Source organism: Cajanus cajan, chromosome 3 (genome assembly GCF_000230855.2).
Source record: "Cajanus cajan strain Asha chromosome 3, NIPB_CcT2T_4, whole genome shotgun sequence".
In the NCBI taxonomy this organism is placed as follows: domain Eukaryota; kingdom Viridiplantae; phylum Streptophyta; class Magnoliopsida; order Fabales; family Fabaceae; genus Cajanus; species Cajanus cajan.
In genome coordinates, this window is record NC_138519.1 from 16,049,611 (window position 1) to 16,068,063 (window position 18,453).

At 35.8% G+C, this 18,453-nt stretch overlaps 1 protein-coding gene and 1 long non-coding RNA gene across 8 annotated transcripts; one reads left to right on the top strand and one right to left on the bottom strand.

Annotated features, from left to right (window-relative positions):
• The first annotated feature begins 653 nt into the window (after nt 1-653).
• Nucleotides 654-13,363, top strand: LOC109794282 (uncharacterized). 7 transcript variants are annotated; one of them, XR_014432253.1, is made up of 8 exons: nt 654-1,030; nt 1,301-1,385; nt 3,118-3,259; nt 8,670-8,931; nt 9,005-9,208; nt 9,293-9,526; nt 9,619-9,874; nt 9,984-13,363. It is a non-coding gene; the product is annotated as an uncharacterized LOC109794282 (long non-coding RNA). The 7 variants fall into 7 exon arrangements; XR_014432254.1 differs by having other exon boundaries at nt 654-1,125; nt 9,619-13,363; XR_014432252.1 differs by having other exon boundaries at nt 9,619-13,363.
• A 1,263-nt stretch (nt 13,364-14,626) lies between these two features.
• Nucleotides 14,627-18,194, bottom strand: LOC145956098 (uncharacterized). The gene is made up of 3 exons (XM_083071659.1): nt 18,125-18,194; nt 15,595-17,067; nt 14,627-15,537 (listed from the first exon to the last, which is right to left on the bottom strand). The coding sequence occupies exons 1-3, from the start codon at nt 18,192-18,194 to the stop codon at nt 14,627-14,629; spliced, it is 2,454 nt and encodes an 817-aa protein (XP_082927785.1).
• Between the last annotated feature and the right edge of the window lie 259 nt (nt 18,195-18,453).

Sequence of the window (18,453 nt, forward strand, 5' to 3'; positions counted from 1 at the left end):
TATTTGAATATGTTAAAAAGTAATTATATAATTTTAAAGTGTTGGATGTATAACTATTTAAATACTTATAGGATGTTATTTCATTTTAAAAATAAAGAAAAATTATTATAATTAAATTTTGATTGAAAGTAAAATAAAAATATAAAAAGTAACTAAATAACTTTAAAAAAATAATTAGAAAATTAACACGTATAAGAAAGAAATAAAAATAATTAAATATAAAAAGTAACTAAATAACATTAAAAAATAATACATATAAGCATCACACATAAGTACTTAAAAAATGCCAAGAAAAAAGAAAAAGTGTAATTAGAAATGAAGGTAAAATTTAGAGAAATAAGAAAGTTTATGCGCGACAAAATTTTAAGTTGCCTTTTTCACTTGCTAATAAAAAGTTTCCTTTGTTGATACATTATTCAAAAAAAATAAAAATAAAAATAATATTAAAAATTTAATATTTTTTATAAATATTAGAGAGATTTTATTATGATTTGAGTTATAATTTTTATAATGTTTTCATTTAATATTGACTGAATAAAGTTGTCATGAATTGGGCTTATGAGTTTTTTTCACTTTTGGGCTCCTAAACCCATTATTAGAAACCAAGCCCAACCCATTTACTTCCCTCTGAAATTTAACAATTAAATTTCATTTAGGTATTCTTCCCTCCGAAATTTAGCAGCTCTTGCCCTAGCTTTTTCCTTCCATTCGAGACTCCCTCCATTCGATACTCCCTCCGAAATTTAGCTCTTGCCTAGCTTTTTCCTTCCATTCCAGGCTCCCTCCATTCGAGACTCCCTCCGAAATTTAGCTCTTGCCCTAGCACACATTGGAGACTCCCTCGCCGGCCACGACACTTCCTTCCCTGTTCTCTTGGAGACCCATCTTTGAGAAACCAATTCTCCCCATAATCATCTAATCACACAAAGATCTTACCTTTTTCCTTTCCAATTTCTCCTTTTCTATTCAACTTCTTCAATTTCTCCTTCCCTGTTTTCTTTGAATTGCTGTGGTGACCCCTATGTTCTAGGTAGTGTATGCTTTTCAAAATTTTGGTTGTGCTCAGGAAAATGACAAGGGTGATACATTCAAGGGTGTGCATTCGGTGTCATTTTCCGCATATGGGTTAGTCAGATGTTGTTTTTGTTTTTGTTCACGGAAATTAGTCCAATGTTGATTTTTGTTCCTTGGCTTGGATCTGTCGGTTCCTTGGCTGAGCTTTTGTGCTTTACTTGTGTGTGTGCATTTGTTTTTGTTTTTTTTTGGGTTTCAAAATCTTTTCTTGTCATTTGTGCTGCAGAGTCCCTCTTATAGAAGATTATGGGGTCCTGTGAAGCCCCTTGAATCACTGTATCCGGATTCGAATCCGCGGGGATATTATGCTAGTATGTTTAACATTTTTTTTTTAATTTTTTATCTTAGTGCTGAACATTCTACTGCTTCAACTTAAGATGATTTTGTGTTGGTCTGATTGACATTGACTCTTCTGTTGATCAAACTTGTGATTTTACTTTTGGATTGTCTATTTTCTAAAGTGAGTTGATTTAGTTTATTATGAACTGTATAAGAAAAGGCTATCTGGAGAAAATTTTAGAAGAGTTAGTTCTTCTGTTGTAGCTTTTTTTATACTACTGTGAGAAATGAACTTGGGATTACTGGGTTATGTAAGCATATGCAATGCTCGTATGATAGTGTGATTGAGACAAAAATTCCCGTTTTAGTGTTTGTTCTTGAGATAAAAAAAAAATGGTTTGAATCTTCATTTTCATTTGTGTCATTTCAATGCAATTGGCTAATGCTGGGACGAGCCTCATGGCTTTAGTAAGTTTGAAACTGCTGCGTGGATACCATGTGTCCAGGACCACGTGAAGTTGTGAAATTAAATCAAATTGCAGAGTTCTGTAGGTGTGTCATTAAGAAGAATATATCATATGCTAGATGTGGAACGAAACACTTTGGTGTGTATGTCATATATGGATGTTCTAATATATGTGCCATAGATTTTTACTCCTGTTAAAGAAAGATGTATAAAGAACTTGTGGACCATACTTATTTCTCCTCTCTAAAGGTTATTGTCTGTTCAAAACTTTAAACTCTTTCAAAGCATTTTATACCTTATGAATCATTAAGTTAATTTCAGCTGCATGAATTTTTCATAGTTGCTTGTACTCTATTCATGTTATTACATGTCTCCTTCCGGTTTTTTCAACTATAAATAATCCTAAATGTCATTTTCCTTCAATTATAAGCTGAGGCATTTTCTAAAGTTGAGAGAGGACCCTTATACCTCTACTTCACTAGTTTGCTTTATTACATTTTTACTCTATCATACATATATATGTTGTATTAGCATATTAAGTTTGTAGTAGCCACAACAACAACAGTAGTCTTAATAGAGTGTTAAAATCTGATTTGATCCAATAGCATTGCAGCAACTGATCCTAATAACCACAAATTGAGAAAACCAATAACCACAAAATATGACTGCATGTGAAAACTGAATTGCACCAATATATGCTATATGTGACACTGGTGCTAACTGATTAATTTGTCAATTCTTTTATTGCTTGTCTAGTGTTGCTTACTACTAGTAGTAGTGCTTAAGATTGTCTTGACATAATTTTTACTTTGGAATTTGGACTATTTAGATGTCACATATTGTTCCATTAACATACTATAAACGCATTTTTCAATGATTGTTTGCAGCTGATAGGATTATATAGCACACTTAGTTACTTGTTATTAAAATTTCAGAAGACAAATGTTATTGTTTAGTCCAGAATAATAGACTTTGGTAATCGATTACAATACTTGGTAATCGATTACCAGAGAACCTTTTAATAAGTAAATTTCGAACATATGATTTTCATTTGTCTGGTAATCGATTATATGTATAGGTAATCGATTACCAGACTCTTAAAACAATAGTTTCCTCATTAAAACTTAAGATACACAAAACTTATATTTTCAAAACCTTATATATATATATATATATATATATATATATATATATGAGTTAGGATTTATTGATAATAGTCCACATTATGTATACTTTCTAATTAATTAAATAATTTTGGATACTCTCCCACTAATATATTATGTTTTTCTGAATTCAAGCTCCCAACAGAAGATCAACTAAAAACCGTTCTTGATAAAGTGAAAGACTTTTTCGGAGACGCAAAGGAATCTTTTGGGAAGATAACATTACTGGCACTACTGCAACAGAGGATTCAGACGAAGATACAAAAGAAAAAACCAAGTGAGTTTATTATTTTAATTTTAATTTATTTTAAAAATAGACAAACACTCAAACACATAGTGTCTCTTCTTTCCTGGCATAATTGAATGTAATTGCTACAATAAATTTTACAAAATATTTTTACTCTTTTTAATAATTAATTTAGATGTAACATCTTGCTAACTTACACTTATGCTTGAGTTGTACTAATTTGATGATCTTAAATTTTATAAAGTTTTACTTAGATACAAAGATGAATTTAAATTTTAAACTCGATGGCTTGTTAATTTTAAACTCGATTACCAGAGAACCTTTTAATAAGTAAATTTTGAACATATAATTTTCATTGTCTGGTAATCGATTACGAGAAATGGGTAATCGATTACCAGAGAACCTTTTAATAAGTAATTCATTGTCTGGTAATCGATTACAAGAAATGGGTAATCGATTACCAGAGAACCTTTTAATAAGTAATTCATCAAAGACGCCCAGTTTGTGAGGGATTCAACCTAGTTAGTGACGGATTTTATCCGTCGCAAATTGTGACGGAATTATGACGTCGCAAATTGTGACAGATTCTAGTTAATCATAGGCATCACAGTTTGTGACGGATTTTCTTCGTCGCAAACAATCCCTCTCAAATAGCGAGGGATTTAATCCCTCTCAAATAGCGAGGGATTCTTTCATCACAATTTGTGAGGGATTTTGTGTCATCACAATTTGTGACGGACTCACATATCTCTCAATCCCTCTCAAATAGCGAGGGATTTAATCCCTCTCAAATAGCGAGGGATTTAATCCCTCACAAATTGCGAGGGATTTAATCCCTCACAAATTGCGACGAATTTTTATTAATTTCTAAACATTTATTGTTACAAATTAGTGACAGAAATTATATTGTTTGTGATGCTATAATTCTGTCAGTAATTGTGACGGAGAAAATAATCCGTCACTAAATATTTTGTGACGCCAAATTTTGTGACGAAATCATTTTCGTCACAAATTCCGTCACTAACTTATTTGTGACGGATTTTTTGAAGATTAGTGACGAATTTTTTTCATCTCTAATTTTAATTTTTCTAGAAGTGAACGGGTCATTCTAGACGCATTAAATTTGTGTTAATTGTGTATCTGGAACGGCCCGTTCTAGTTTCAAAACGGGTCGCTCCAGATGCATTAAAGAAGGACTTTTTAGGCATTGACCTTTAGTTTACCATCATATTAGTATAAATATTTATCGATTTTATCCAAAATTACTATCGATTTTTTATGGTTGTAGTTTAGGTTAGAAAAATTATGAATAACTGAGTCAATAGTTAATTTGTGTTAATATATAGATAATGAATCGAAGTTGGATGAATGCAAGTCACATTAGTTAAGAGTACAAAAATGGAGTTGAAGAGTTCTTGCAATTTGCAAGAGAAAATGGGAAACCCATCAAAGAGGCATATTATTGTCCATGTCACTAGTACAAAAGAGGCATTTTACATCGGACATTTTGAGCTTTTTACGTCAGAAAAAACACTGACATAAAAGCAGGAGACGTAAATTTACGTCGGATCTGTAAAACTGAAGTAAATTTACGTCGGACATTACGGAATCCAACGTAAAAAAGTAGTAAAAAAAACATAAGAATGAAAGCAGAACGACCCGTTCTGCTTGGAGTACAGGCCATTCTACTTGCAGAACGGGCCGTTCTGCAAGCAGAACAAGCCATAATGATTCGTAGAACAACCCAAAAGAAAACGCCAACGACCTACACAAATAGAACAACCAAAAAATTGAATAAACAGATAGCCACAGTTGCAATACAAAGTAGAAAAGTGTTAACGAAACCTTGATTCATACCTGATGAGCAGCAACAATGTGCGAATGAGTAACAAAGAGTTTATCCATCTGCAAAAGACAAAAAAAAATGATTCAGTAACAAAGGAGAGGGAAAGGGTTTACAGAGAAAAAAACAAAAAGTGATGAAGAGTGAATGTGTGCGCTATGCCTCGCGCTCTCTTATTCAAATTTACGTCATTTTTTACGTTAGACCTAGTAGGGTCCGACGTAAAATGTCAAATCTATGTCGGACACAACATACTTCCGATGTAGATTTGACTTTTTAACTCAGATCCTACCAGGTCTGACGTAAAAAAGTTCGCAAAATTTACAAAAGTGCCACAGCATTTTTTTTACGTCAGATTTTCGTATTTCTGACGTAAAAGGGGTGACGTAATATGCTTATTTTCCACTAGTGTGTGTTCGTTGTTTGAATCAGATACGTCAAGAAGTTGGGGAAATACGTGATCACCTGTTTATATTTGGTATTGTGAAGAGTTATACAGTATGAACATGGCACGGAGAAATATTAGACATTCCAACGGTGTCAACAGCTGAAAATTTTGAAGGGATGGACGATAATTTAGAAAAGATGATACGTGATGTTGGTGAAGAAAATTTTGAAAGAGCACATGTGTATGATACCTTAAAGTCTGATTTTGAGCAACCATTGTACCCCAGATGCAGTATGTTTACAAGATTATCAACAACTTTAAGATTGTTTAGTTTAAAAGCAAGAAATGGTTGGACTGATAAAAGTTTCACAAAATTGTTGGAGTTGTTGAAGGAGATGCTTCTAGAAGATAACACGTTACCTAATCGCAACTATGAGGCAAAAAAGATACTATGTCCAATGGGTTTGGAGTATAAGAAGATACACGCGTGCCCTAATGATTGTGTATTGTATATAAATGATTTTGCTACACTGAAAGTGTGTCCGACATGTGGATTGGTTCAAAAAAAAAATTGATGAAAGTAGTGGTGAGGAAGAAATAGAGGGTCCCCCTGCTAAGGTCTTATGGTATTTGCCAATAATACCTAGGTTCAAAAGATTGTTTGTCATTAAAGAGGATGCAAAAAACCTCACATGGCATGAAAATAGTAGAAAATGTGACAATTTTCTTCGACATCTAGCTGATTCTCCACAATGGAAGAGGATTGATGAAACATTTCCAGAATTTGGTGCAGAGTCAAGATACTTGAGAATTGGTCTAACTACAGATGGCATGAATCCTTATGGGAACTTAAGTAGTAAACACAACTCATGGCCAGTTTTGTTGGTCATTTACAATTTGCCTCCGGCTATGCATGAAGAGAAAATATATTATGTTGTCTATGATGATATCAGGACCCCGACAACCAAGAAATGACATAGATGTGTATCTTAGTCCATTGATTGATGACTTGAAAATGTTGTGGGAGACAAGAGTGGAGGTCTTTGATGCATATCGTGAAGAAAAATTTACTTTGCGTGCAATGTTTTTTTGCACAATAAATGATTTTCCAGCATATGGTAACTTGAATGGGTATAGTGTGAAGGGTCATTATGCATGTCCTATATGTGAAGAAAACACAAGTTATACCCAATTGTAACATGGGCAAAAGACTGCGTACACTAGGCATCGTAAGTTTCTTGTTCATAGTCATTCATATCGTAGATTGAAGAAAGCATTCAATGGATGTTAGGAGGATGAAATTGCCTCGACATCGTGCAATGGTGAAGAAGTATATCAGCGGGTGAAGAACATTAACATTGTGTTCGGAAAGACCCAAAAGAAGTTAACTGAGAGAAATATCTGGAAGAAACGATCAATATTCTTTAATCTTCCTTATTGGTGCAAGCTAGATGTTAAACACTACATAGATGTGATGCATGTGGAGAAAAATGTTTGTGATAGTGTAATTGGGACATTGCTAAACATCAAAGGAAAGACTAATGATGGAGTGAAAGTACGACAAGATTTGGTGGACATGGGTATACGTTCTGAGTTACATCCTCAGTCTATTAGAAGACGTACTTACTTGCCTCCAGCTTGTCATACTCTATCAAAAAAAGAAAAAAAAAAAAAAAAAAAGCTTTTGTGAGTGTTTACGCAGTGTGAAAGTTCCACAAGGGTACTCCTCAAATGTTAAGAGTCTGGTGTCTATGCAAGATTTAAAGTTAATTGGTTTAAAGTCTCACGATTGTCATGTCTTAATGCAACAACTTTTGCTTGTGGCTATTCGTAACATTTTACCATCTTCTGTTAGAGTTTCTATTACTCGATTGTGTTTATTCTTCAATGCCATTTGCAACAAAGTAATTGACCCTGTAAAGTTAGATGAGTTAGAAAATGAAGCAATCACAATCTTGTGTCAATTGGAAATGTATTTTCCACCTTCATTTTTTGATATCATGGTGCATTTGATAGTTTATTTGGTTAGGGAGATTCGATTGTGTGTCCCGGTTTATCTTAGATGGATGTACCCTGTTAAGAGATACATGAAGATCTTAAAAGGATATGTCAAGAATCAATACCGCCTAGAAGCCTCTATTGTGGAGAGGTACATTGCAGAAGAAGCCATTGATTTTTGTTCGGGTACATGTCGAAACCAGAACCAATAGGAATTCCTAAGACTCGACATGATGGGAAACATTTTGGTAAGGGTACTCGAAGGTTAAAGATTAGAACTGTGAGTCGAACAGAAGTTGACCAAGCATATTTGTACATATTGAACAACACTGATGAAGTAATTCCTTACATATCTGAACACATAGATGAAATCAAGATAGCACACCCTCGAATGAATGAGAAATGGGTATCGAATTAATGAACATAACAAGATTTTCTTAGCTTGGTTTAAGAAAAAGGTTTACGGTGAGGTTAATGTTTCTGATACACGTTTGAGAATCGCTCGTGGGCCTAACAACGATGTCATTACATTTGGTGGGTATGACATTAACAAATATTGTTTCTATACAAAGATATAAGATGACAAAAGTAGAGTACAAAACAGTGGGGTTACAATTCAGGCTGAGCCTGTGCACTTTGCTAGCTCTAAAGATAAAAATCCCATTACAACATCCATGAGTTATTTCGAAGTCATACAAGACATATGGGAAATTGATTATGTTACGTTTAGAGTGCCTATGTTCAAGTGTAAATGGGTTGATGGCAATACGGGTGTACAGATAAATGATTTAGGATTTACTTTGGCTGATTTGAAAAAGGTCGGTTATAAGGATGAACCTTTTATTATGGCATATCAAGCAGGACAAATTTTTTATGTCAGGGATCCAAGTAATGATAAATGGTCAGTGGTTCTCGAAGGAAGAACCATGCATGGAACTCACAAAGATGAGTCTCTAGATATGCATGAGACACCATCTTTCTCAATCATATCATTTGGTCCTATTGCGGACAATGAAGCGGACGAAATACATGCTATTCGAAGTGATCATGATGAAGGAATATGGGAAAACATACCAACCTAATAGTTTTCTGTTTGTGTATTATTTGTGTTTTTATTAGTTGTTTTGTTGTTATATTGTTATTATCTTTTTTACTTTATTTGTCTATTCAGTTAATTCATTGTTTTAATAATGAGAGTCTAATTTTTTCAGGATTATGGAGGATTCAGGGTCTGCCAGTGGAAGGAGGGAAGGTAGATCTGTCACCCGATTGTCTAGGTTGATAGCTAGACACATTGCCAAGGAGAGGACACCGGTTAAGGTGGATCCTCGTTTTGGCAAGGCGTCAGGCCCAAATGCTGCCAAGTTTAAGAGCTATTTAGGAGTCCTAGCTCGACGTCATGTTTCTATTATCATTCCATCATGGGATGACGTTGAAGAGGTTGACAAGAACCTCATGTGACAGGATATTCAGGTATATACTTTCACATCCCTTCAATATTATATAACTTAAATACATTATTTATTATTTGTTATTATTTTGATAGCAAAATTTTGACATTCCCAACACTGAGGTCATGAGGAGGAAGATGTTATCTGCCCTTGCCACTAGGTGGAGAGACTTCAAGACTTTCTTGACACAGGAGTAGGTATTTGGAGAGCGACAAAATAAGACTCCCTGTCTAAAGTACTAGATCACTAATGAGAAGTGGATGCAATTTCGTGCCACTCGATTGGACCCTTCTTGGAAGGTTAGTTATTGATAACTCTTACATTAACACAAATACTTAAGGTATATTTTAATTAATTTCATTTTCTTTTTTGTATTATTGCAGACCAAAAGAATAGCTACCCAAGAATAACAAAGCAAGAATGATGCACTCCATCTATTGTCAACAGGGGGATATGAATTAAAAAAAAAAATGATGAAGGCTAGGGCAGAGGCAGCATGGTTTCAGTCTGCTGACCGTGTGGAGTCACCTCCCTGCCATGAGATGTGGATAGCAGCCTGAACAAAATCAGATGGGCAAATGACTTCTAAGTCTGCAAGGATCATTGCTGATAAAATAGTAAGTAAAAATATACAAACTAAGACTCTTTATTTCAACTCATTTAATTCATAACTGTAGTTTAAGGTATACTTATTGTTAATATGTTGCAGGAGGGTTTAGTTGAGCAGACCACCAGGGCTCATTTGTTTCCCATGGTTGGGATGATATCCTCATAACGGCCATAGAAAGGCTAGAGAACGCAGGTCGTGTGCGTGGTGTTACTGATTAATAAAGGCAATAATATTTAAATTTATTGACTTTGGAAATAATAGTTATTTGTTTCTAATTTTAGAGTAATAAGCAATAAAACTTCGTTTGAATGTGGCTATTACATCATGCATTGGATGAGAGCCATAGTTTCTGCAGGTATTACTGATTCTTGGGCGCAAGTAATTCATATCAAAATTTATTTAAGTATATTTACCTTTACGATAATTAACATTGCATATTAATGACACTTAAATTAATGTATCAGGTCTTTTAAGATCCATTTTCATTGCCCGAAGATGAGATCATCAAGATAAGAGAACAATGGGCAACTTTTTTTCTTCAAAGTATATAATAGTTAGATTTCTAAGTTTAGTTAGTTAGATATTATGTTTCTAGTTTGATAGCATTGACAATAGATTTTTTAGGATAATAGGATTTAAATTGTCATAATTTATGCTTTTTAAGATTTATATATTATTTTCTTTTTGTCATTCAATTTTGAAATATAATTTGAATTTGTATTCTGGACTGCCTGTTTTAGGTTTTGTATTTTGGACAATATGCAGGTTTTGGGTATATCAAAAAATAACAAAATAATTTTTAAAAAAAATGCCAAAATTTACGTCGGACTATACCATAGCCGACGTAAATTTACGTCGGACCTAGCACTTGCCGACGTAAATTTACGTCGGACATGGTGTAGTCAGACATAAATTCTTGCGTATATTTTTTAACACATGAAACCCTTTTTTACGTCGGTCATAGGGCATGTTCGACGTAAATTTACGTCGTCTGTTGTTATGTCGTTTGGCAAGTGTACCAAATCGTATAAGTAGTTCAATAAAAGTATGAGTATCGTCTCCCAAGGGACTTGCGCAACACTTTGCAATTTCACTTGTTATACTAACTAAGCTACCGAAAAGCAATAAGAGTTTGATTTGCTGCAATAAATAATGTAAACAAGCAATAACAATTCTTTTTGGAATTTTGGTAAACACTTAGAGTGCAAAACTTGATTCTAATGCAATATTAATAAATTGTTGGGGTTTGACTTCATTAAACCTTCCTCTCATGCTTATCACTAAGTTCACAATAGTTATTATTCAGAATATATCAATCACTCTCAAAAGTAACCAACCCTAATCTCTTACAAGTTGGCATCTAAGTTGCTAGCTTAAACTATCAATCTCTTGCATAGTTTAACCTAGAAACCAGCTTTAAAAACAAGAGCTTAAGAAAGACCAATGGCATTTACTCTATCTCTAGCAATAAGCACCATTAGCTGCTCTATTTCAAGTCAAAGGTTTAAAATCATTTCTCAATCTCTTAAAAACCTTAAGTTCAAGTTAAGGGTGATCAAGCCATAACAAGCATTATGCACAGAAAAGGAGCAATAAAACTGAATAACAACTTAGATTGATAGCTTAGAGTTTACACATGAGAATGGGTTTAGTTACATCAAACCCCAACAAGGGTGAGTTTAGCTACACATAGACATGTAGAACTCTACAAATGATGAAGAAAGGAAGAAGCTTGATCTTGAAGGCTCCAGAGCTCTCCAGCCGCCACACAAAGTCCAAGAATGATCCTCCTTACTTCTCTCTTCGAAAAATCCCACTTTTAGGTCATAAAAGCTTTTATCTTATGTGAATAATGACATGTCAGCACAATCCACGCTAAGCCTCAATTCCACGCTCAGCGTGGGAATCAAAATTCTGTTCCAGGGATTCTCTGCCATGCTGAGGCTAAGCGTGGATCTGGGGCTTAGCCTGGGAACTTAACCAAAAATTCCTTCAACTTCAAATTCACCACTTTGTGCTTGACTTCCTTCCTTCTTTCCTAGCTTTCTCCTAAACTACAAAACAACAACCAAATACTTGTAAGTTATCTAAAAACATGATTCAAAAACAAAATGTGATCACCTAACAATTTAGATACGTTTTGAGTTAAAAACAAAGTCTAAAGCAAGGAAAATTGATATAAGTGCTTCAAACTAGGCCATAAACTTAATGAAATCATAGCACTTATCAATACCCCAAACTTAAGATCTTGCTTGTCCTCAAGCAAAGAAAAATAAAGCAACTAAGTTAACACACAACCTAATCTCCTAATTGAACACGATTTGAAAATTGGTAATCACACAAAACAGCCATACATGTCTTCCAATAGTTGAACACCAAAAATGTTTACACTTGATCTGCCAATTAATGTGGTGCCCACACAATTTGATATCAGAAGTTTATTGCAACAGTTCCCAAAGGGATTAACAAGCATGTCAATGATACTAATGAAAATTAGTGAACAACCTCTTCCTCACCAAGATCAGTGTTTCTCTCATCACACAAGTGTATTTAGGTGGGAATCTCTCAAATCAACACAAATGAATCACACAAGTCAACTTTGCTTTTCATCTCAATCAAATTCAAACAGTCACATAATCATGCATAGATCACAAGGTCTTTCATGGGTTGTAATGTGGCTGGGCTAACAAAAGAAATTGGTTTTTCTGGGTAAACAAAAGACACCACAGGAGTAGAAGAGCAAGTCTCAATGATCACCATGTATAATTCCTCTTCCTTTCTCTATTCCCAGAAGTCCCAAGATACTACCTTCACCCAAAGCATATAGATCATACAACACACTTATACACACAATTTAATCACTTTTTGATGTTTGATTTTTTTTTCTTTTACTTTCTCTTTTGAATTTTTTTTTTTCTTTTTGATTCTTGATTTTTGAATTTTGAATTTTGAATTTTTTTTTTGAAACTGAATAATAGTTGACTAATGGCCACAGTGGTACAACCATAACATGTACATTCATCAATATGCTCAGCAACAATGATCACCCCACAATACCCCAAACTTAAGACTTTTCTCCCCTTATGATCAATTTGACTGCTCTCCTATTCCTAAGGTGTGGGAGAATTTTGTTTTTCTTAAGGGCTTCAAGGTTCTCAATAAATTCACTGTTTGGCTCAAAGTAGGGTGCAATGGATTCACTTTTTTGTTAGGTTGGCTTTTTGGTCAAGTGGCTCAAATTTACAAGAAAAATTGCCTTGATCATCTCTAAACAACATATGCTATGCAAACTCAAAAGAGACTCAAGCAAAATCAACCGCATGAAATCAAATGGTAACACTCTAACAGCAAGAGAGGCCAAAACTCACATGGGCTAATAAAGGTGCTCAAAACTTTTCAAAAGTATCATGCCACAGTCATTAACCACAAAAGTAATTGTCACACTATCTCTAATCATCCCTAGAGTGCAACCACAAACATATTTGATCTTGTGTCTTAAAATACCTTTGTTCACTAAGGGATACATACACACCTGATTTTTTTTTTGCTTTTCCAGTTTTCAAAACACATTAAAACCACACAATTAGAAGCAAATAACAGAACAAAATAATAAAACATAGTTTTCCAAAGTGAAACAGCTTAGTCTTCCTCCTCATCATCTTCAGCCTCGTCTAACTCTTCTTCATCGTCAACTGCATCACCTCCCCCCTTCTCTTGATCATGGCCTCCTGGCCATGCTACAAAAGTAAAATAAGTGAATGTAATTAGCAAGACACAAAATCAGGCAAAACAATGAACAACCAAGTTGGGTTTTTTTTTTTTTTTTTTTTTTTTTTTTTTTTTTAACTCCATAGACAAGCTGAGCGCCCAGCCCACGCTCAACGTGAGGGTTGCAGCAATGTGCTCCCCTTTTGGCCCCCAAAAGGCTTCACCCACCACCAAGAACACCAAAATAACTTGAATCTTGTACTGGGAATTCACAAAAATAAGGTTTCCAAGGGTTTTAAGAAGACCCATTCACAAATATACCAACACAAATGTGCAAATATCATCAAGGAACATCAACCATGAAAATAAGCCCAAAAATACCATGGATACAAGGGTTTGCACGAAAATGGGTAGGGGGATTAGATGAGTGGGGAAAAATAGAAATGGAGCCAAGAAACATACAATGGGGGGAACCACACAAGGTTAGAGGAGATGAACTTACCTTCGCGCCTTTGATGAAGAAGAGAGAAAATGGAGCCTATCCACACCAAGAGAAACACGGCCAAGGAAGCAAAGAAAGAGACTTAGGGTTTGAGAGTGTTTGTGAGAGAGTGAGGAGTGGTAGAGGGAAAGAAATAGGTGTCTGGAGAGAGAGTGTGACAACATTTAATGAAAAAGGAACTCTCAGGCTAAGCGTGGGACTGGGGCTGAGCGTGGGAGTTCCAGAGAGAACTCCCAGTTTTCAAGTTTAAGTTCTGAGGCTAAGCGTGGGACTGGCGCTTAGCCTGGCACCTCCAGAAAGCTATTTTTCTACCTCTGCGCTGATATAGCTTAGCTTGGAACTTTATGCTGAGCGTGGATTTCAATTTTTCTGCAAATTTTCAAATTTTTCAAGCATAGCTCAACATGAAGTTCCTCAAGCCTTCACAATCACAATGCTTTCTCGACTAAGAAGCAAACACAATGATAAACCATGTACCTACACCTAAAACACACTAACACAAAATAACTAAATTTAAAGGTATGCTAACTTGTTTTTGGATTAGAAATGATGGGTTGCCTCCCATAAAGCGCTCGTTTTTTGTCACTAGCTTGACAAGCCAAGACTTCAAGGGTTGTTCAATTCAACGGTGGAATGAGCTCGCTCAATTTCACCACCTAGGTAGAGTTTGAGTCTTTGGCCATTTACCACCCAGCTCTCTTTAGAGGCAAGATCCTCCACTTGTATTGCTCCCTGAGGCCTAACTTGCTTAACTTTGAATGGCCCTGACCACTTTGACTTCAGCTTCCTTGGAAATAGTTTCAACCGGGAGTTGTAAAGGATCACAAGTTGTCCCGGCTGAAACTCTCGTTTTAAGATCTTTCGTTCATGATACAACTTCACCTTTTCCTTGTAATACTAAGCTGACTCATAAGCTTTGAGCCACAATTTAGATTTCCTAAGTAGTGAGAATGGAGGTGGCTTCAAGCGGATTACATCATCTGGAACTGATTTTTTTAGCTTCTTTGTAGCCTCACACACTACCTCATCCAGCACATCCATTCGGAAACAAGCACCCTTATCATTCGGATGGGTCGTGGCTTCAAATACATTGAAAGTGATCACCTCATCTTGGACCCTCAATTTTAATTCACCATCCCCAACATCAATGATTGCTCGTGCAGTCTTCATAAATGGCCTCCCCAAGATAATAGGAATAGTAGAGTCCTCTTCCATGTCCAAAATGACAAAATCAGCTGGAAATGTGAATTTGTCAACTTTGACTAGCATGTTTTCAATGACACCATAGGGATACTTGATGGACCGGTCAGCTAGTTGCAAAGTCATGCGGGTCGGTTTTACTACCACCTGGCCAACTCTATCTAACATAGACAAGGGCATGAGGTTAATGCTTGCACCCAAGTCTAGCAGTGCTCTTCCAACTGATAGGTCCCCAATAGTGATTGGAATTGTAAAACTTCCAGGGTCCTTGAACTTGGGAGGTAAGTTCTTTTGAATTATGGCACTGCACCCCGCTTCCAACTCAATAATCTCCTGCTCAATGAACTTTCTCTTCTTTGTCAAGAGGTCTTTCATGAATTTTGCATAAGTGGGCATCTGCTCCAATGCCTCTGAGAATGGAATGTTGATCTGAAGCTTCTTAAAAAGCTCCATGAAACGTGCAAATTGCTTCTCTTTATCCTTTTTGCTTGGGGCTGGGGGATATGGCATATCCTTGGTACTAGACACCTTGGGTTTCATCTTCAATTCTCTTGCTAGTTGGCTCTTTGATTTTTTAACAACAACTTCCTCAGCCAACTCTTCTCCCTCTATGACATTCTCTTTTTCATTTTCTATTTTTTTATTTTTTTCATTATTTTTTTCACCTCCCTCTCTCTCTTCAGCCTTGTTTTCTTGTTGCTCTTCCTCATCCTCCAACACACCCACTCTCTTACCACCTCTTGTTGTAATTGCACTACAATTCTCCTTTGGATTAGTATGAGTATTGGCTGAAAAATTTCCACCAGAATTTTCAGCCAATTGTTTGGCCAGCTGCCCCATTTCAATCTCCAAATTCTTTATAGATGCTTCAGTATTCTTGTGGTTAGAGATTGAGACTTGCATGAACTGATTCAATGTTTCTTCTAATTTAGACTGCCTGTCATACAAGTTGGGCCTTTGCATAGGAGGTCTACTAGATTGAGAAATATCATTCTGGTTCCACCCTGTGCTAGGGTGTGATTGCCAATTCTTCCCATAATTACCACCATAATTTCCTCCTTGTCGAGCTTGATTTCCCATGTAATTCACCTCTTCTCCATGAGATGGGAAAGTATCAATGCACTGCCCGTGAGGATGATTCAACCCACAAAGATCACAACTTAGAATTTGATGTTGAGTGGATTGTAGTTGTTGTGGAATCCGAGCAACTTGCTTGGTAAGAGCCTCAATTTGTTGGGACAATAGCTTATTTTGAGCTAATAAAGCATCTTGAGATCCCAACTCTAGAATTCCTCTTTTCTGTCTTGACTCCCTTTCAGCTGGTAGATCATAATCATTTGCTACCATAGCATCAATCAACTCTATAGCCTCCTCCGGTGTTTTAAAACGCATACTACCTCCAGCTGAAACATCCAATAGAATTTTCACTCGTGGCTGCAATCCACCCAGAAAAATATTAACCTGAGTAAGGTCATCAAACCCATGACTTGGACATCTCCTCAACAAGGATTTGTATCTCTCCCAAGCCTCGGATAGAAGTTCATCTTGCTTCTGAGAGAATGTGACAATCTCACTTTTTGCTTGATTTATCTTAGCAAGAGGGAAGAATCTTGCCAAGAACTTTGTCTCTATGTCAGACCACTTGGTTAAGCTTTGATGTGGTAGAGCATTGAGCCACATCTTAGCTTTCCCAAGTAGTGAGAAAGGAAACAACTTCATCCGAATCACCTGTTCAGGAACTTGATGTATCTTCACTGTGCCACAAAGCTCAACAAAAGTAAGGAGATGCAGATATGGGTCCTCATGATCAAGGCCCGCAAATTGGTTGTTTTGAATCAGATTCAACAGTGCTGGCTTCATCTCAAAATTAGTGGCAGCGATTGCAGGAGTGGCAATGCTAGAGAAATGAGTAATACCAGTAGCAGCTGCATGATCACCAAGAGTAATTCTTGGTCTTTCCTCTTCCATTTCAACTTCCTCTAAGATTTCAGATAAAGAAGGACTGAGAGAGGACGAAGTAGCCTCTCTGTGCTGTGCCTGCTTGGCTAGTAACCTTTGCTTCCTTACTGCTCCCCTGTTCCTCCTAGTTGTTTTCTCAATTTCCGGGTCGTAAGCTAAATCACTAGCAGGAACAGTACCTCCCAAAAACCAGAATCACAAAGTTACAACAAACAGTCAGCAACACAAATACAATGAATTAAAAGACAAGGAATATAGTAATTGCAAAATGTAAAAGAATAAATGAATCAAAGACTAGATTAGTAATCCAAGTGACTTTGCCTAAGTATTGAGACGCAAGTCCCCGGCAACGGCGCCAGAAACTTGTTATGTCGTTTGGCAAGTGTACCAAATCGTATAAGTAGTTCAATGAAAGTATAAGTATCGTCTCCCAAGGGACTTGTGCAACACTTTGCAATTTCACTTGTTATACTAACTAAGCTACCGAAAAGCAATAAGAGTTTGATTTGCTACAGTAAATAATGTAAACAAGCAATAACAATTCTTTTTGGAATTTTGGTAAACACTTAGAGTGCAAAACTTGATTCTAATGCAATATTAATAAATTGTTGGGGTTTGACTTCACTAAACCTTCCTCTCATGCTTATCACTAAGTTCACAATAGTTATTATTCAGAATTTATCAATCACTCTCAAAAGTAACCAACCCTAATCTCTTACAAGTTGGCATCTAAGTTGCTAGCTTAAACTATCAATCTCTTGCATAGTTTAACCTAGAAACCAGCTTTAAAAACAAGAGCTTAAGAAAGACCAATGGCATTTACTCTATCTCTAGCAATAAGCACCATTAGCTGCTCTATTTCAAGTCAAAGGTTTAAAATCATTTCTCAATCTCTTAAAAACCTTAAGTTCAAGTTAAGGGTGATCAAGCCATAACAAGCATTATGCACAGAAAAGGAGCAATAAAACTGAATAACAACTTAGATTGATAGCTTAGAGTTTACACATGAGAATGGGTTTAGTTACATCAAACCCCAACAAGGGTGAGTTTAGCTACACATAGACATGTAGAACTCTACAAATGATGAAGAAAGGAAGAAGCTTGATCTTGAAGGCTCCAGAGCCCTCCAGCTACCACACAAAGTCCAAGAATGATCCTCCTTACTTCTCTCTTCGAAAAATCCCACTTTTAGGTCATAAAAGCTTTTGTCTTATGTGAATAATGACATGTCAGCACAATCCACGCTAAGCCTCAGTTCCACGCTCAGCGTGGGAATCAAAATTCTGTTCCAGGGATTCTCTGCCATGCTGAGGCTAAGCGTGGATCTGGGGCTTAGCCTGGGAACTTAACCAAAAATTTCTTCAACTTCAAATTCACCACTTTGTGCTTGACTTCCTTCCTTCTTTCCTAGCTTTCTCCTAAACTACAAAACAACAACCAAATACTTGTAAGTTATCTAAAAACATGATTCAAAAACAAAATGTGATCACCTAACAATTTAGATACGTTTTGAGTTAAAAACAAAGTCTAAAGCAAGGAAAATTGATATAAGTGCTTCAAACTAG

Bases quoted from the DNA above. Each gene is read 5' to 3' on its own strand.
- LOC145956098 (XM_083071659.1), bottom strand. From the start codon at position 18,194: ATGGCAGAGAATCCCTGGAACAGAATTTTGATTCCCACGCTGAGCGTG. The intron at 17,068-18,124 runs GTGCTGACATGT...GGTTTTTGGGAG, and splicing joins ACTGAGGCTTAGCGTGGATT to GTACTGTTCCTGCTAGTGAT. The intron at 15,538-15,594 runs GTGAAAAAAATA...AGAATGTCATAG, and splicing joins GGCTGAAGAGAGAGAGGGAG to AGGGAGAAGAGTTGGCTGAG.